Below are 18,574 nucleotides of genomic sequence, written 5' to 3' on the forward strand. Positions count from 1 at the left end.
AGCAGGGACCTGAGGCCCGACCGAGTCTGGCCACAGGGAGGATGTAGCAAATGTTGAAGTGGGAAATCCATAAAACATCCCTCCTTAAGATTGCCCTGCTTGCCCTTGCTAAGGTTCCTACACTAACCCACACAGCTCGCCACCTGGTGTCTTCTGAACCACGTTGTTCTTTTTCATATGGATTCAACTTCACTAGCATTAGGTAGGTATCTAGCAAGTGGCCATAAAAGCAAGTCCGATTCCCAGTCTCCTTGATATTTGTTAGATCAAAGACGTTGACAGGAAGTCAGCCTTAAGAGTGGGAAGTAGGAAATGCCAACTGAAAACTTCAAAATATACTAATATTTACAGTACCAGGTATTCGAGTAACTTGGGTTAGCACAGAGCATAATTGGTTTTTAATCCTGCATGCGTAATCACTAGGATGTAATTCTACAAAATCAGTAGTTTGTGGAGGTCTAGAAGCCTCTCACCCATGAAATATTCCTGCCAGAATTGGGGAATCTAATCAAGTCTTCAGAACTTACAGTTTACAAGAAATGCAGGGAAAGAGGACCAAGCTACACAACATCACAAGAAATCCAGGATGTAAAACATCCCGGTCTGTTCAGACAGTCCATGTTAATGGCAGGGGAGAGGGGATGTGAAAGGACTTCTAGAATATACGATTAAAGAAACCAGATGTAATGAGTGAATCTTGATTGGATCCTGGCTTGGGAAAATAAAAACTATGAAAGCTTTTTTTCATGATGTGTGGCAATTTAGGGCCATTTAAGTAGGTGTGGGCCTCCATTAGGACAAAGGATTTAGGGAATTCTCTCAAGTGTGATTATGGCAGTATAGTTCTGTAGGGAAATATCCTGCCTTTAGGACACACCTGCTGAAATATTCCGGAGTGAAGGTCACGATGACTGCAACTTATTTATAAATGATCTGAGAGAATAGAAAGGTAAAAGAAATACAGCAAAACCATTAATCATTGTTGAATCAGGTGATGAGTATAAGGATGGTCATAAGGTCTACGTTTCTAACAGCTTTCGTAATTAAAAAGTTGGAAAAGATCATGGTGGCAGTGTCATTTACTTTGGGGGCAGACCCTCAATATCAGTGACTTCTAAGATGTCCTTCAGGAACCACTATTCACCGATTATAAGAAAGGAAGGGGTCTTGTCTGCAACAGTGCCCGGCCCACAGCAGACCCTGAATTATTTAGCAGTGCATGAATATTGCTTTCTCTCTCATCTTTTTTTGTCTGAATCTGCCACTCCAGCTAAACTAAACTTAGGCCTTTATCATCTTTCAATGCTTTGAAACCACAGAGTGAGGTGGTTTAGCAAAGATAATGCCAATCAGAGAGAAGACTGCTCTTGTGGCTGGGGGTTTACTTGGCAGCAAGCTGAGAGAGTGGGTGCTTATTTGCTCTGCCATGTTCAAAATGCTGTTCGATTACGAGAGGAAACCTATTCTTTTCCAGCCCTCTGTGAGCTGCAGTGTTGTATACTGCTTGCTTTCCCTTAAAGCATAAATATTCAGTGGTCCATCAGATACTCTTATTTTTATTTTAATAAGTTGTAGTCTGTCTGTAGAAATCATCCCTTTCTCTACCTACCTATCCTCCAGCCAGCCACTCAGTAACTTATGTGAACTAGAGCAAGGGAGTAGGATCGGACACAACTCCAAACTACAAGCACATGTGTGATGTGATAGCAAGAACTGTGATGCCCAGGGAAGGTGCAGAAAGGACAAAGCCATTTCATCCCTCCATACCAGTGTTTCTCAAACTTCCATAATTGTCAGAAATTCATGATTTCTGCCATATGTAAGGATCACCGTTAATTATAGGATTATTCATAGCCTTCCTTGAACCCATTCACTTAAAATGCCTCCTATGGCCTCGAAGAAAACATTACTAACTATAAAAGCATAGTTTCGATGCGTTGATCTATTTTTTCTGACCTATTAAAAGAAATGTATCGCTATATAATCATCTCCTATATCTTGAAGAACATGTATAATCAGTGATACATGTACCAAAAGAAATAGGAATCTACCTTTCAGAAAAGGATTCAGGGGTGAACAGGTCGAACTAAAAATCTTGGCTTATGCGTGCACGTGTATGAAACATACACATTTCAACTAAGCTTCATTATTTTACCCCTTCCTTCTGTTAAGACCTTCCTTTCGTAGTAAATCAGCGACCCAAAGGTTTTGTATGATTAATTTCCCGGGGATCAGGGGAAGAATGGTTTGGTGAATATTTTGCTGATTAGAACAGGAGCAGGAGCCCCAAGTGCTCATAGAGACCACATATCTATTATGTCCAACACCAAGAATTCATCTTTTGACACCAGTATCAGATATACTCTAAAACTTTAGAATAAGGAAGTGATTGAAAATGTTCTATAAGTAAGGTTTAGAGTCAGCAGGGTTTTATTCCTCCATGCTTTACATACTTTTAATTTTTTATTTTGCTTTCATGTCTCATTATGTTTCCATGGTTTACACAGAAATCAAATAAAAATGTACCAGACCAAAGCTTTATAACACAGACAAGAAAAAAACACTAAGTATTATTCTGAAGTGCTAATAGATGTGGCTACTAAGATCTTTAGGTACTTTTTCAGCATGATAAGTGTACTCTATTCCCCATCTGCTATTTCACTGGGACCTCCCCCACCCACTTCCCCTCTGGTAACCATTTGCTCTCTCTAGTTAAGAGTCTGTGTCTTGGTTTGTCTTTTTATTTTTCCTTTGCTCATTTGTTTCTTAAATTCCACATATGAGTGAGATCAGACAGTACTTGTTCTCTTATTTCACTTAGCATTATACTCTCTAGCTCCATCCAGGTCATTGCAAATGGCAAGATTTTATTATTTTTGACGGCTGAGAAATATTCCATTGTGTGTGTGGTATGTGTGTGTGTGTGTGCGCGTGCATATGCATATATATCCACATCTTCCTTCATTCAATGGATACTTGGGCTGCTTCTAAAATTTGCTTCTATAATAACGCTGCTATAAACATAGGGGTGTGTATATCCCTTTGAATTAGTGTTTTTGTATTTTGAGGGAAACACCCAGTAGTGTGATACCTGGGATTGTAAGGTAGTTCTATTTTTAATTTTTATTTATTTATGATAGTCATAGAGAGAGAGAGAGAGAGAGAGGCAGACATAGGCAGAGTCAGAAGCAGGCTCCATGCACCGGGAGCCCGACGTGGGATTCGATCCTGGGACTCCAGGATCGCGCCCTGGGCCAAAGGCAGGCGCTAAACTGCTGCACCACCCAGGGATCCCTATTTTTAATTTTTTGAGGAACCTCCATACTGTTTTCCACTATGGCCGCACCAGTTTGCATTCCTACCAACAGTGCAAGTGGGTTTTTTTTTTTTTCTACCTCCTCGTCAACACTTGTGGTTTCTTGTGTTGTTGATTTTAGCCATCCTGACAGGTGTGAGGTGGTATCTCATTGTGGTTGATTTGCATTTTCCTGATGATGAGCATCTTTTCATGTGTCTGTTGGTCATCTGTATGTCTTCTTTGGAGGTATGTTTCTTCATGTCTTCTGCTCATTTTTAAATTGGATTATTTGGATTTTGGGTGTTGAGTTTTAGAAGTTCGTGAGTGGCTATGTCATTTGCAGAAATCTTTTCCCACTCCATAGGTTGTCTTTCAGTTTTGTTGTCTCCGTCACTGTGCCAAAGCTTTTTATTTTGATGATGTCCCAATAATTTCTATATGTTTTTGTTTCCCTTGCTTTAGCAGACATATCTTGAAAAATGCTGCTATGGCTAATGTTAGAGAAATTACTGCTTGTGCTCTCTTCTAGGAATTTGTATGGTTTCAGGTCTCACATTTAATTCTTTAATCTATTCTGAGTTTGTTTTTGTGTATGGTGTGAAAGTGATCCAGTGTTATTCTTTTACATGTAGCCATCCAGTGTTCCCAGCACCATGTTGAAGAGTACCTATTTCAGTCTTAAAGAAACGGTGCCTTGAGGCTGCCTCATTTCCTTTGGAGTCAATCATCTTCATTTTCATAATGAACTACGTTCCTGCTGCAGATCTGGGGGCGTACAGGTTGGTAGGTGTTTTAAATTCACTTTAGTTGTTTCTGTCCCTCATTCGTCAAATACTTCTTGCATACCTACTACATCTGGGCATTGGATTGCCTGTTGGGGTGACCACAAAGAGAGAAACACATGGTCCTGGCCTTGTGGAGCTTACAGTATCCGTGTGGGAGACAGACACTAATAAGTCCTCTCCCAAATAAGTGGAAAATTGCCCCAAGGAAGTGATGTTTCAGCTGACATCTGTGTAGGGGAGAAAAAAGGTTCCAGGTCAAGGGAACAACCAAGTTCAAAGGCCCCACCTTGCGGCGGGGTGGGGTCGGGGAGGGAGCATCATACCTCAGAGGAACTAAAATAATGCAAGTGACCCCAGCCTGGGGCAGATGCTGCTGGACGCGGTCATGCCATTGGTTGAAGGGTTGGACTCCTCAACAAACACTGGGGCCCTGTCAGCAATGAAGAAGAGGATGCGGATATCAGGTGCATAAGCAACAGTACTCACAGAAACACCCCGAACATGTTCTATCAGAAATAGAACTCTCCCATTTCCCGCCTTCTCATAAACAGCATGGTTTACCGTCACTCATCTCAGTGAATGTTCTCACCATCCATCCAGTAGCTCAGGCCAAAAATCTAGCCATCATCCATGACGCCCCCTGTGTCTCCGTGTCCCTAGCCCCCATGTCTTAACTATGGCCCAGTCCTGTCCATGCCACCTCCTAAACCTCCCTGCAATGCATCCACCATTACCTTCCTACAGCAGTCTCCGGCTCAGCGACTGCAGTGGTTTCCCAGCGGTTCTCCGGTTTTGGTGGCCTTTTCAAAATGCAAATCTGATTATGTCACCGCCCTCCCTAAAGTCCGGAGATCCAGGGTCAATCCTGATTGGCTTTGGCCCGTCACGGCAGCCTCGCTGTTCCACTTGCCCTTGGCTCGTGTAGTTGTGGACGGACACCCAGTGACTCACCTCCGGTCACTGGGCCTTGGGCCATGCTTCCGGAGAGCTTCTGGGAAAGGTATTCTTGCTCTTTGGACAAGACCCCTGGAAGGAAGGGATCCTTTTACGGCTAGGCACTGCTGCACTGGGTGTGCCCGCGTCCCAGCCCCAGGGCCTGCCCGGCGGGGGCAGTCGGGTCTCAGCACGCGCCGCCCCAGGGGCCCCACCGTCTCCGGCCTCCAGGGCTGTCGTGGGCGGGAAGGCAGGAATGGGCTCGCCGACCGGAGGGGACCTCAGAGAAAGTCAGGGAGAGGACGAGCCGGCACCCAAGGCTGGGGGGGCCCGGGCCGGAGGCAAGGATTTCCTGCTGCCCCCGCCCCCGCCCCGATGGGCCCACGTCCCTGAGCGCCGACTCCGCGCGGCCTGGACGGGAGCGCGCGGGCTCCGGGGCCCGCCCGGGGCTGACCGAGTCCGCTGCCGCCGTCCCCGGGGCTCGCTCTCCCGACTTCAAAGGCTCCTCGGGGCGGGGCCGCCCGGCGGGGACCGGAGGGTCGGGGCGTCGGGGCCTCGAGCACCCGCGGGAAGACCGGCGACCCGAGCGCCGCCGCGGGGCGGGTTCCGCAGGTTCCCCCGCCGGCAGGTCTAGACGCCCCTGTGGCAGCGCGACGGCCGAGCTGACGGGGCGCCCCCATCCCGGGGCCGGGACGCCGCGTTACGCCGCGTTACGCCGCGTTTCTCCACGTTACATAAGACGGTCCCGTAGGCTCCCCGGACCTGACCGGACCCCGGGCGGACGGCGGACGGCGGACGGCGGTCGGCGGTCGCGGCGCCCCTCCCCGGAGCGGAGCGCGCACACCGCTAGCCCGCCCGCCGGCAGGTCGCGCTCTCGGGGGCCGCGGCCCCGCCCTGCCCCGGCCTTGGGAAACCCGCAGGCACCGCCTCCCTAAATGGCCGCGGCGGCCACGCACAAGCCCGTGGGCGGGGCTCTGTGATGACTGGCGGATGCCGTGACCAATTACGTCCAGGGGCTTGTTTGTTTGTTCCCTCCCCCCCCGGGGGCCGAGACTTCCGTGACTGACAGTTCACTCCGGGCGCTGTTACATAAGGGGAGGGCCGAGGGCTGCCCCACCCGAGCGGAGCCGATTTGATTGGCAGGGAGCAGTGCGGTCGTCCCAACGCCCCCGGAAGAACGTCCTTGACGGACAGGTATGGGAGCCACTTGGCGCCGGGAGGCTGGGCGGAAGCGTCCGGGCCCAGGGGCGTGGGGCAGGGGGCGGGGCCCGACCCCGAGAGCAGGGCGGGGCAGGGAGCAGGCGGGGGCCGGGCTGGCGCTGCGGCCAGAGATGCTGTGGGGCCGCGACGGCGCTCGGCAGCCCGGAGCTCCGCGTTGAAAGCGCCGAGGTGAGGTGCGCTGCCGGCCGGCTGGGAGGGACGGGAGGGCCGTGGAGTCCTTAAAGCCGGGCCGCTAGCGCCTTCGGCCCTGTGTTTGTCTGCGCTGCCCGGCGCTCCCGACTCCCGAGCGACGGCGGCCGCGCTGGGACATGGGGGCGGGGCCGGGCACCTGTCCGCGTTTGCTGGCACCTGCTGCGCCGGCGGCCGCGGGCCCCGGGCCGGTGCTGGGGGCTGTCCAGGTGCTGGGCCCGGCCGCCCGAAGAAGGGAGGCGGGTCCGACCGGCTCGCCCGGTCCGCGGCCCGCCCTCCACGCCTCCGTCCTGCGCCCGGAGTTGGGGGGGTGTCCCCGAGCCCCGAGGCCTTCAGCTCTCCACCGGAGGGGCTCGCGGGCCCGGGGCCGGCCTTGAGCCGGCTGCGAGGCTGGGCCGTGGCCCCTGCCTTGCACCACCTCGAGACAGGTTTGTCCGGATTCCGTGCGTGTGCGGAGATGGATTTCCGCCCCGGGCGAGGGTGCGGGTCCCGGCTGTCCACAGCGAGCCGGGCCAGGGCCAGTGCTTCTTCGCCCTTGCTCAGGGCCTTGCTCGGTCTCCTTTTAGCGTGGAATTTAAAGCGTTTGGGGTGATGTATTAAGTTAGTGCCTATTTAGGGACCGTGGCGCGTAGGAAAGCAGCACCCTTCTGGAGTTTTGGCTCATGTCGCGTTCAGATCGTTCGCACGGCCCAAGACACTGATTGCTCAGCTGTATGACGTAAGGGGAGACCATCCTGTTTGGTTTGTATGGCCAGGGCCGAACCAGCAGAAATTCTCAAATTGTGTTCTACGCTTCCTTCCATCTATGTCAGTTCTGTTGGAAAATGCTGGGCCGCGTCGGTAGACTAGACATCTCATAAATGGTGTATTCTCTAAAAGGGTGCTGCAGTTTCTCGCGGTTGGAAACATAGGGCAGCAGTAGAAAATACCTCCTGCTTAAAGACAGAAGGAACTGGGGGGCAAGTTTTTATTTTTCTTTTCCCCCAAGTTTTGATTCCTAAATGCAGAGTCACAGACTCACTACGTGTTAGACTTGAAAGGGACCATATAGGTGAATGAGTCACTCCAGTAAATTTACATGGTGGTGAGCACTGTGTCCTAATGGGACGAGGTCCCCTTTAAGTCAGATGGGTCCTAGAAGTACTCTAGGTCAGAACATGCCCTCACACATCTTTGATGTCCCAACCATTCACATCTGTGCCCTAGACACCTTTAAAGGCAGACATGTGGAGAGCTCTCAGCAATAAGTTGCTGTTTGAGTGTAAGGCCACAGGTTAGTGGAAGAACCAGGATCCTCATTCCTTTAATTACTGGGTGGCATTAGGTTGTGGAAAGGAAAACAGCAGTAATTGGCATCATCCTGGTATGTGAGAGTTGGTATCCACCTGCGGACATCATAGGCTTGTCATTAAACAAATTTTTGCTCTCAGGGACATTTGGTACAGAATTCTCTAGTGATTTGCTCCTTATGAATTTAGTAGAATTTTGCTAACTTTTGACCCTTTTAACCTTCAGCTTTTTGATTGGTGCAGGTAGGAACTGAGAGAGGAGCTCTGCTTTACACAGAACCGAGCCTGGGGAAAATCACCAGAGCAGAGAAGTTGCTGTTCTTAGAGCCTGGCCTGCTGCTTTTTGTCTGCCTCTTCCTCTGTATTTTTAGTAAATGACCCAGTGACTTTATGACCTTTGAGGCATACTTTCTTGTCCACTCCTTGACACTGTGCTGGGAGATTTTGTTTGTGAAATGTCTCTGCATGCCTCTGTTGCATTTGTATGTACTGCTTGGCAATTCCTTCGTCATCTAATCCTACGGTTTCCACACATTAAACAGACATAAAAAGACCATTTCTCAGGGATGATCCTGCCAGGACCCAGTTGGCGCTCTCTGTCTTCTCTGCTCTACCTTCTCTGTTATGTCTTTGGCTCCGAGTTGCTGGGGAGAATAATTTTGTACTTAACTCTTTTTTAAAAGATTTTATTTATTTATTAATGAGAGACACAAAGGGAGAGAGAGGCAGAGACACAGGCAGAGGGAGAAGCAGGCTCCATGCAAGGAGCCCGATGTGGGACTCGATCCGGGGACTCCAGGATCAGCCCTGGGCCTAAGGCAGGTGCTAAACCACTGAGCCACCCAGGGATCCCCTACTTAACTCATTTAAGATGCTAATCAGTCCCCTTGGCTCTTTAATTCCCATAACTCTACACAGTGACAGGCCTTTTGCATATGCGGGTACAGCGCACCCTGCACCTGGCTTTCCTATAGTCAAATGCCTACTATAGATGCTAGTAGCAACTGGTGTAGTCCACCCATGTCTTCTGCATTTCTGGCACCAAAGCTTAATAACTGTGTCACTGAATATTATGAATCCTGGCCAGGGACTCGGTACACAGATTCCTGTAGGCGTTTAAAGGTGGGAAAGAAACTGGAGTCAGAAGAGAGAGGGGGTAATGAAGGAAAATTTTGAAGATATCTTTTCCCCCTAATTTTCATCACTATGTATTATACAACGTTATGCTGAATTTCTGTGTAGAATGTTAGATTTATTTCTCAACTATTTTGGAAATCTTAACTGTTGGTGTTGCTATATTTCTGTGATTTTTCATCTCATTTTTAGGTAAAGTGACTTCTGAGGACAGAAGAGTTTGATGACACAGACCACTGAATTTTTTTGGAGTCCACGTTATGAACCCTTTCTGGAGCATGTCTGCAAGCTCTGTCCGCAAAGTAGGTATAGTTGATAAATTTAGCGAGGAAATCCATTTGAGTCAAGGTAGAGGTCAAAGTAATTTATACTGAGGTTGCCTATAACCTTAACAATAATTTTGTATGTTTTTGTACATTACTCTGGGTCTGAAAACCAGTGTTGTTTTCATGTGGGCCAAGCAGGAACATGCCCTCACACATTTTTGAAATGTGAATTAAATCAAGCTGGCTTTCCTTAGGATTTTTTTTCTTAAGTTTATTATTATTTTTTTAGTAATCTCTACACCCAACATGGGGTTCGAACTCACAACTCTTGAGATCAGGAGTCATATGTTCTTCCAATAAAGCCAGCCAGGCACCCATAGGTTTTACTTTTGAGAAATACTTTGCTGCTGAAAGACAGTTTCTGAGACTAAGATTGCATCTCAAGTAGAAATCATTCTGGAAATCACAATTCTAAGATTATCTTGATTTAGGGTATTTACACATGATGAAATTTGTGACACATTATTGTAGTAGTCTTTTTACTATTCTGTAAGGTTCCACAATCAGAGCAGCTTTGAGAAAGACCAGTCCAATGTGGTCACCTCAGACTTGAGGGCACCGGTTTAATTTTTCCAAACAAAATGTCTATTTTAAAATCGCAAAAACTACATTGTAGGAAAGCTTAATGCAGACAAAAGAGAAGGACTATAACCCATAATTCCACCTCTAGGAGACCAGCCCCAGGAATCATCATCTTTTCTATCCATATAATATTGATTCTTAATGTGGCTAATTTGGGCTTTGGTTGTACTTGAGCCAGAGAAGTGTCTCTTGAGATGGTGGTTTAATCTCTGACTCATGTGGACCTCTGTCTTTGACTAAGGCTGACAGTCTGCTGGGGATAGCCCAGATGTAGATCATCAGGGACAAGACCAGAGCAGCGCAAGTGAGAGCATAGCTTTGTTCGTTGTTTCTAAGTGAGGTGCTCACGCCAGGTGGTGACTAGTATCTGTCACCTCTACTGTTTGTTTTAAGCTGCTTCACACCTGACCTTCTACAGGACCTAAGAGCCAGTGGACTCTTCTCATCTCGTACAGTTGTCTAATTTCTAAGTAACCCCTTGCCCTCTTTTTGGGGTCACCAGAAGAAACCGTTTCTTGCTCTGTACATCCTGTTCATATTGGTGTTACTGTTTTTATAGGATGTAGCTTTAAAAATTTTTTTATTGCTTTAGTCTTCCTTCAGCTTTGTTCTTTTACTAATGGCCTGCCTGCTCAGAGGACTTTTTAGTCATCTTGATCATGGTGCTAGAATGTCCTTGTGAAAGAGTCATTCCAGCTTTTAGGTCAAGGGTAAGAGTACATCACATGTACTCTTGTCATTTAAGAATCACGCTAACAAATGTTCTCACAACTTCATCTTGAATAGCGATCTGAAGGTGAAGAGAAGGCATTAACAGGGGATGTGATAACCAGCCCTCCACGTGCCGCTCCAAAGAAACAGCTGCCTTGTATTCCCAAAAACGCTTTGCCCATAACTAAGCCTACATCCCCTGCCCCAGCAGCACAGTCAACAAATGGCGCACATGCTTCTTATGGACCCTTCTACCTGGAATACTCGCTTCTTGCAGAATTGTAAGTGCTTGAACTATCTTGTTAAATTTTAACTCACCTTTGAAGGTGAAAAATGAAATCTACTCTGGTACACTCCGTATATGGCTGGTATCATTCGGTCTTAAGGCTCAAATGCATCCCCCTCCAGTATCAGGTAAGATCTGAAGGCAGACATGGGCTTGCATCTCCATGTCTATTTTGGAGAGCAAGAGGAGGATACTGAGATTTGTGAAGCATCTAAAATGGGTCAGGAACTGAGTGACTTAATTTTGGTGTGCCTGTATATGAGGTGAGGACATCCCTTCCCGAAGGGGTGGTTGTGGACACCAGGACAGTGAGAGGACAGCAATCTGTTGGTTCTGGGGTCAGACCCAGCTGGAGGCTTGTGTTCCACTGTGTTAAGTATCTCATGAGACGCATCCTGGAAGACCAGGGAAAGAGTCCCTGTTGGCAAAGGTCAGGAAGCCAGACTGTAGGGACTGGAACAGTAGACCCAGAGAAGTGACAACGTAGCAGGTACTTCTTAAAGCTGCCTTCATGTACTTGAAGACCTGTCATTACAAGAGGACTGGACTCCTGCTGTGTGACCCATAGAGGCAGAAGAAGTAGGCAGTTATAGGGAAGTCACAAAGATTGGGGCTCCAGGCAGGTAAGGGCAGGGCTAATCCTGGAAGCTGGAAGTCAGACCGAAGTCACACAAATCTGTAGCAGGAGGCAGGGGGCACTGCCCCAGAGTGCTGGGGGCTCCCTGACCGCACCCAGCCCACCACAGGGGCGCAATGTCAGCCTGGAGCGCTTGTTACTAGGACCGAGTTGTGGAGAATTCTTCATTGCTGTCGTTTTTAAATGTCTTTGTATAGCCTTCTGGAGCCTTACCTCGCTGTACTCGCATCGTAATGGTCAGAGGGTCTGAGGCCCCGGCACAGTTGGCAGTGTGTGTGACTTGATGGCAGTGGTCCCTTTGGCTTTATAATGGAGGCCTTGTGCCTGAGGCTGGGCAGCGAGTTGGACAGGCTTCTATTGTGGCCGTAAATCTGCTGTCTGTATTAGAGCACAGAACGGCCTTACTGTAGTAGACACATCTGCCAGCCAGCCATACTGCTGTTGACATGCTGAATTTTAGTGACTTAAAAACAGGATAACTGCTTTTAAAGAGGATTAAAAATGAGTGTGATGGTAAACAGGTAATGAAAACAGTCAACTAAGGTTCAACAAGTTATTTCTCAGTAAAATTCAGGCTTGGCAGGTTAAACATGTTGTAAGGCCCAGGGTCGACATTGTTTAAGATCTGGTCTCAGCCGTATTCCTTTCCGCTCATGGTGACCAGGTCCCAGAAGAGCCAATGCCCCCTTTTTCCATGCACTTTTCTTGCTGCAGGGCCCACAGAGTTCAGGTGTCAGGTTCATGAGTTCAGGTGTCAGGTTCAGAGTTCAGGTGCCTGAGTCATGGTGTCACTTTGGAGGGGGGGAGGTGGAGAACCTAGGGGGAGCACCCCATGCAGAGCCTTCCTGCCTTCACTAAGATTATCGCAAATCTAAACACGGCCCTCGGCCATGTGGACTGGTATTCACACTTAAAATGACATCTAAGTGATGGCAATTCTGTGGACTTTTTATTCTTGTTACCTAAAATTGTGCTTTCACAGGTGGTTTTTGAATGTGTGGGTGAAATCTGTTGTCCAGTCACAAAAATAAAAATTGTACACTCGTTTCCCTAAAATTTAATGTCCAGAACTAGATCAGGTTGCATTGTTCAGAATCAGCTACTAGATGGTTTCCAAGGTGATGTTTTGGGAAAGTTGATTTCTGGGAGGAAAACTTGATTCTTTGTGTATCCCTGCTTGGCTTGAATTTGTCTGGGCCCCTCTCTAGCTCCTATTTCTCTGTGAGCTGGATTTGTAAAGCTGGGAAATGGGCAGGAGCCTGGGCCAGGTGAGATGGTGATGACTTGGCTTGTATGTTAGTTGTCAGTTGCCCCTCGAGGGACTGTTCCTTCTCTCCAAACATGAACGTAGGGTTGTGTGATCTGTATGTCATTTACATCCATACAATTTCATTATTCTGTTTCTGTTTTAGTACCCTGGTTGTGAAGCAGAAGCTGCCAGGTGTCTATGTGCAGCCATCCTACCGCTCTGCATTAAGTAAGAAGGATTTGCTCTTAATTTATAGTATACTTGGTTTCTCTGACACCATCTTGGGCCTTAACTGTTTTTGATTTTTTTCCTACAGTGTGGTTTGGAGTAATATTCATACGGCATGGTCTCTATCAAGATGGTGTATTTAAGTTTACAGTTTACATCCCCGATAACTACCCAGATGGTGACTGCCCAGTAAGTAAAAGTCAGGTCTGGCTTCATTCGTTGGGTCCGAGGAGGGCTTAAAGGACTTGAAAGATTTCTCGGCTCTTTTCTTGAGCTCATGATTTTACAATTTCAGTTTCTCAAAATGTTTTGTCTACTCAGTCATCTTTGAAGGGGATTTTTGTCCTTTGTTGCATCTTTTGCCACACCCGCCTCTGCCATTAGTTTTCCTTGTTTCTCTGCTCATGGTGTGTGAGAGAGGCTGGAAGCTGTCCTACGGCACTGACTGTGTGCATGGCAACCACTGTGCTGCAGCAGAGCAAAGAGTGACTCCCACCCCCCATTCCACCCCCTGGATGCAAAATTTCATTTTACAGGAAAATGGTAGAAGTTGTTAAGTATTCCTCTTGAAGCAGCTCTTTGACTTAAAATACCATGACTGCCTTGTCCTGAAGCTGCCTTTGCAACTATCTGTATGGGTCTAATAAGCTCCTTGCTTCCATTAAAGGACACGTCTCTCTTTAAATACAGCGCTTGGTGTTTGATATTCCTGTCTTTCACCCGCTAGTGGATCCCACCTCAGGTGAACTGGATGTGAAGAGAGCATTTGCAAAATGGAGGTGAGTCAATAAGCGTTTACTTTGGTGATCTACCTCAGCAGGATGCTTCAATAATCCTACGTTGTTTCTCTTTAGGCGGAACCATAATCACATTTGGCAAGTTTTAATGTATGCAAGGAGGGTTTTTTACAAGATTGATACAACAAGCCCCCTAAACCCAGAGGCTGCAGTCCTGTAGGTTACTCTGCTTTGTTCTTTTAGATAAATTTGCAAAGGAAGCTAAGGAGATGATCTTGGTAACTTTTTGATTTAAACTTTTAACACAGGTATGAAAAAGATGTTCAGCTTTTTAAAAGTAAAGTGGTTGACAGTGTTAAGATGTGCACTGCTCGTTTGTTTGACCAACCTAAAATAGAAGACCCCTATGCAATTAGGTAAGTGGTACATGATCTAGATTAACCGTACTTTGCTGTCCTGTACTTCCATTTTCCAGGTGGTCTTAGAATGGGGATTTAAAAGGAAAGGGTATCATCTGTTAGCCTGCAACCTTTATCATTTGTTGGCAGCTCGCTTTCTGAAATCTCTTGGGCAGAAAGCTTGACATCTACTGGCATACTGTGCCAATAGCAAGCTATTTAGTCACTTTGATTTCCTAAGGATCCTTGTAATATGCATGTTCAAATGTCCAGACTTTTCTGTTCAGCTGGCAGTTTTAGCTGGAGCCCCTCTTAAACTGCCATAGCCCCACTGTCAATCAGATTGGGGGAAGGAGAGAAACTGAATAGGGTGACTAGGATGAATAGTGTGTTTCTTCAGCACTATGATATTTAATCTTGGAAGCATCCAAATGATTGTTGAGACCTGAGGAATTGGTGATTTAGCTCTCTGGCAGCACATATTGCTGGGAGGCTGGTTAAGTACAGTGGTTAAGAGCCTGGGCTCTGCAGATAGACTGGTTGGCTTTTGTGCTGACTGACTTGAGTGACCCAGAACAATTACTTAATTTTACTGCCATACTTTCTTCATCTGTAAATAACAGTACTTCAGGGATGGTTGTGAGGCTGAAATGAGCTGACCCACGTAAGCGTTCTATAAGGAATAGTTGCCCTGTGAGAGAATCATCTAGATTAATGTCTAAAACTTACATGTTGACAACTGATTATTGTTCCTTGTTAAGTTTTGTTAGGGAATTGGCTTAAGTATTCAGAAATGAATGTTATACAAATTTAGTAAGCCAAAGCAGATTTTTAAATATTTTTCTCTTCCTTAAGCTTTTCTCCATGGAATCCTTCTGTACATGATGAAGCCAGAGAGAAGATGCTGACTCAGAAAGTAAGTACATAACCATTTTTGAAACCATTAACTGTCTCCTTTCTGAAATGTCTTCTTCAGAGACTACTCATTATGTACACATAACTTTTTGGGAAATGAGTCTGTACAGCACCAAAGTCTCCATCAGCCCTATTTTTAATGTCTGTTTTTGATTATACCTAGAAGAAGCCTGAAGAACAGCACAATAAAAGTGTTCACGTTGCTGGCCTGTCATGGGTAAAGCCTGGTTCAGTACAACCTTTCAGTAAAGAAGAAAAAACAGTAGCAACTTAAGCGCTGGTGAATCTGGTGCACCGTGCACTTTCCTGCCGGACTCGGGCCTAGTTAGAGCTGACCGAGGGCAAAGGACTGCCGGAAGAGTAAAACCGTGCGAACGAGGACTGGTATCGTGTGTCCGTGTGTGCTTAGGTTCTAACAGCAAGTTTTGGAAACCTCTCTTTAAGTAACGCATTACTTCTGTCAGAAGTGTCTTTAGGGTGGTTATCTAGTTCAGTACTCCAAATTATTGGGGACCTCGAGGCTTAAGTATTTTTCTGCATATAATGCTAAAGGTAAGTTACATTCATTTACACTAATAGAGTAGATAGAGCTCGGCACTATCTAATGACTTTCACGTCCGTGGTTTCAGTTGTATATACATTAGGACGTGGAGAGGGGAGGTAGACGGGGGGAGGTTCCGTAGCTCATAAGCACTTGTAAGGGGGAGGTCATCTGCACCCCAGTCTTCAGCCTACTGTCTTACTGATTTACGGACTCCTGTCAATCACTGAGGTACACATTAGGTGAGTCAGAGGAAACCAGAACACTTGTTCACAGTTGTTTTTTTTTCCCCGAAAGCAAATTACTGTATTTTTATGGCAGGAGGGAGAAAGTGTTAAACGGTTTCTAATGAAGTCAGATATTTAAATGATGAATGACTAATGTGTTTTGTAGAAACAAAATAAACCAATAAATGATTGTTCTTTGTCATTTATACAGGAAACCAAAACCCCTTTCTCAGTATAACTAAACAAAGATTAATTTATAAATGCTTTATTGAAAAATACACTTATTTTCATATAAAATTACAGTAGCAGTATCTTGAGAGGTTTTATAAATATTTTTGCACCACTATTCTAACTGAACAGTGTAAGTTCCATATTTCTTTCAGAGCAATATGAAGTTACCCAGTAACTTGGTTTATACTGATTCAATTTACAATTGAATTTTCTCCCTAATAAGATTATTTGTTCAACTTTAAAACTGCTGGAACAATAGTGATTAATAAAGGTATATATAGATAATTCAATAGCTGTTAAATAACATTTCTAATTTTTATAAATGGTACTATGTACTAATAAAAACCTAAATTCTCCAATCTATTTTTTAAACTGCCAAGAACACACCCAAAGATAAATTTATCACCTTAATAGACACGTGTCTTTCAGATAACTACCTCCTAAAGAGGAGGTCATAATTTTTCATATTCCCTTAATTCAACTTGATTTAAAATCTTTACTTAGCCAACTGATCCCTATTAACAACAAAAACCTGGAGAATTTAAAACACATGCCCAAAGGTGGCTACTGGGGCTTAAACAGTTTAAAAAAAAGTACAAAAGCATCAAAGATGATATTGCATGTTTAGCCTGGAAGTTTTGTACTTCATAAAGTTCACATTGTAGAAAGTGCCATCGCAAATATACAGCAAAATCTGGGTTACAAAATCATGCTTTTTACAGCCCTAAAGTGCCACTTCTTATACAAGTTCACTCACACATTGCACACCAAACAATCCAGCACTTACCACACTGTACCACACCAAACAATCCAGCACTTACCACACTGTACCACACCTAACAGGGAGAGGGAAGGATTCCATAAAGGGAATGGGAGGCCTGGGACAATAATCTAGGAGCTCCGAATCTGGGCTTTCTCCCTTGTTCTGTTTCAGGAATGCAAAAACCTCCTACTCCTACCAAGTGTTTTGTGACAAACACCTAAGTTTTTGTTTTGCTTTTCATGAGAAGCTGACCACAAAACAGGTAGGAATGAACGGAAATACAGTCCCTCTGCTGGAGCACATCAACAGAGACCTCTTACACATGTATTTGAGCACGCTCTGTTCCCTGTAATACTTAGAAAAGCATTGCTGAAGAGTTAAAAAAAAAAAAAATCCCTGTTTGGATTCTAAGTAGCCTTGATGGCGAGCACTGAGTGGTAGGAAAAAGGCAGTTGGGATGAGTAGAGCTATCCTAAGGATACTGGAAGATTAGGAAAAGAGCCCCATAATCTAGCATGCATTAAATGGTGCTGCTGAACAGAGTTTGTGAAAAGACCGTTTCAGTACAACAGACTAACCTCAGTGAGAACCTCGGTCATTAGCTACGTCTTGGAGACGGCGTAATAAGGCAGAATGATTTTCTGGGCAAATTCTTTTTGCAGGGGATTCGCTTCCATCTTCCAAAAGAATCCCTCTCTTTTTGGTTGGAGTTTCTCCTGTCCGTATCATACTATTAATTTCTCTCAGTCTCTAGAGTGGGAGGAAAATAGATACAAAACAGTAATGCTAATACGCAGAGTTCAGTATTAAGAACCTCAAATGAGTTAAGAATTCACTTTGAAGAGTTTGAACATCTTTGTAAGACAAGACCTACTAAATTATATATTCTTCAATTTCACTTTTCAGCTGGCCGACGCTGATGACTATCTGGGTTGGAGGGCAGAGTATTTCTATTTTTTAACAGGTCCAGGGGTGATTCTGATGTATACTTTTCTAAAAATAAGAGTTCGCAAATTTGTGACTTTTTTTTACAGTAGATAAGGAGCATCACCTTGCTGTGCCATACTGAGTCAATTCCATATGTCTCCATTTTCCTTTTTTAAAAAAGTGTGATTTTACACAGTATTATGCCTTTTTCAGTCTAGTGTTACTCATATTTTAGCAGTTCTCAACTGGAATTTGATTCCTTAATTCCCTAAGGCATCCATTGTAGGTAATTAGTGTGATCTAGGAAGCACTAGTTATATTTCATCCTTGGAAGAATAGATAGATAGATAGATAGATAGATAGATAGATAGATAGATAGATAGATAGATAGATATAGTGCCTTCAGCATTAAGTTTCTCCAAAGCCCCAAAAGTCAGTTGCCACAGTATTTTCTGGTAGTTAGTTGGTTACAGTTTTTGTTTTGTTTTGTTTTTTTACATGCCTCTTCCTTATCCATGCCTCCTTATGGAAAATAAACTCAGCATATTCATCTGTGTTTATACAGGACATCTCAAACAGGAAAGTAGGGAGAAGAGAATCATGAATCTTCTCATGATTACTACCCCACTGCACCAGTTTTGGCCAGTCTTACTTTATCTATACCCTCCTTCATTTCCCTTTCACCAGATTGTCTTAAAGCTAATTCTAGACATATTTTATTCTTCATTTTAAAATAAATTTTCTGAGGTTTTAAATAAAATCACTGGTATTCTTTTATTACATACGCTCCTTCTCAAATCTTAACCACCTTAAGAAAGCTTTTCTTTGATTTTCTCTTCTTTCTTACATTTTCTAATCTCTAGTCTATTTACTTGAATATCCCTTATATTGATAATTGTATGTTACTTGTATATAATGTATATATCATTATATGAAATATACAGTATAGCTGTATAATATACATAGC

The 18,574-nt window shown here is 45.0% G+C and overlaps 3 protein-coding genes across 12 annotated transcripts in view; 1 reads left to right on the top strand and 2 right to left on the bottom strand.

Moving 5' to 3' along the window:
- Positions 1 to 2,407: 2,407 nt before the first annotated feature.
- Positions 2,408 to 5,961, bottom strand: LOC144314386 (uncharacterized). 4 transcript variants are annotated; one of them, XR_013380259.1, is made up of 4 exons: positions 5,471 to 5,901; positions 4,818 to 5,109; positions 4,407 to 4,513; positions 2,408 to 4,310 (listed from the first exon to the last, which is right to left on the bottom strand). XR_013380259.1 is itself a non-coding variant. In XM_077898426.1 (4 exons), the coding sequence occupies exons 1-3, from the start codon at positions 5,694 to 5,696 to the stop codon at positions 4,467 to 4,469; spliced, it is 348 nt and encodes a 115-aa protein (XP_077754552.1). In that variant the 5' UTR covers positions 5,697 to 5,961; the 3' UTR covers positions 2,408 to 4,310; positions 4,407 to 4,466. The 4 variants fall into 4 exon arrangements, 1 of the variants encoding a protein (XP_077754552.1); XR_013380261.1 differs by lacking the exon at positions 5,471 to 5,901 and adding an exon at positions 5,232 to 5,459 and having other exon boundaries at positions 5,035 to 5,109; XR_013380260.1 differs by lacking the exon at positions 5,471 to 5,901 and adding an exon at positions 5,232 to 5,434.
- AKTIP (AKT interacting protein) lies at positions 4,949 to 15,876 on the top strand. 6 transcript variants are annotated; one of them, XM_077898423.1, is made up of 10 exons: positions 4,949 to 5,083; positions 9,042 to 9,151; positions 10,544 to 10,749; positions 12,804 to 12,868; positions 12,957 to 13,057; positions 13,559 to 13,647; positions 13,723 to 13,821; positions 13,914 to 14,021; positions 14,859 to 14,919; positions 15,082 to 15,876. In XM_077898423.1, the coding sequence occupies exons 2-10, from the start codon at positions 9,110 to 9,112 to the stop codon at positions 15,190 to 15,192; spliced, it is 882 nt and encodes a 293-aa protein (XP_077754549.1). In that variant the 5' UTR covers positions 4,949 to 5,083; positions 9,042 to 9,109; the 3' UTR covers positions 15,193 to 15,876. The 6 variants fall into 6 exon arrangements, with proteins under 6 accessions (XP_077754549.1, XP_077754547.1, XP_077754546.1 ...); XM_077898421.1 differs by lacking the exon at positions 4,949 to 5,083 and adding an exon at positions 6,055 to 6,210; XM_077898420.1 differs by lacking the exon at positions 4,949 to 5,083 and adding an exon at positions 6,276 to 6,405.
- Positions 15,877 to 15,935: 59 nt separating this feature from the next.
- The window catches only part of RBL2 (RB transcriptional corepressor like 2), a 51,268-nt gene continuing 48,629 nt past the window's right edge, over positions 15,936 to 18,574 (bottom strand). For both annotated transcript variants that reach the window (XM_077898416.1, XM_077898417.1), the window contains one exon: positions 15,936 to 17,430. In XM_077898416.1, coding sequence (XP_077754542.1) covers positions 17,260 to 17,430 — 171 coding nt within the window. In that variant the 3' untranslated portion in view covers positions 15,936 to 17,259. The remainder of the gene's footprint in view (positions 17,431 to 18,574) is intronic.

The sequence above is a fragment of the Canis aureus genome, chromosome 5 (genome assembly GCF_053574225.1).
Source record: "Canis aureus isolate CA01 chromosome 5, VMU_Caureus_v.1.0, whole genome shotgun sequence".
Taxonomy (NCBI): Eukaryota; Metazoa; Chordata; class Mammalia; order Carnivora; family Canidae; genus Canis; species Canis aureus.

Coding starts and splice junctions, on each gene's coding strand:
- AKTIP (XM_077898423.1), top strand. CDS start 9,110: ATGAACCCTTTCTGGAGCATGTCTGCAAGCTCTGTCCGCAAA. Junction 9,152..10,543: donor CTGCAAGCTCTGTCCGCAAA/GTAGGTATAGTT, acceptor CATCTTGAATAG/CGATCTGAAGGTGAAGAGAA. Junction 13,822..13,913: donor AACCCAGAGGCTGCAGTCCT/GTAGGTTACTCT, acceptor CTTTTAACACAG/GTATGAAAAAGATGTTCAGC.
- LOC144314386 (XM_077898426.1), bottom strand. CDS start 5,696: ATGGGGGCGCCCCGTCAGCTCGGCCGTCGCGCTGCCACAGGGGCGTCT. Junction 5,110..5,470: donor GGACGGCGGCAGCGGACTCG/GTCAGCCCCGGG, acceptor CCTTCCTTCCAG/GGGTCTTGTCCAAAGAGCAA. Junction 4,514..5,034: donor CCAAGGCCCAGTGACCGGAG/GTGAGTCACTGG, acceptor CATTGCTGACAG/GGCCCCAGTGTTTGTTGAGG.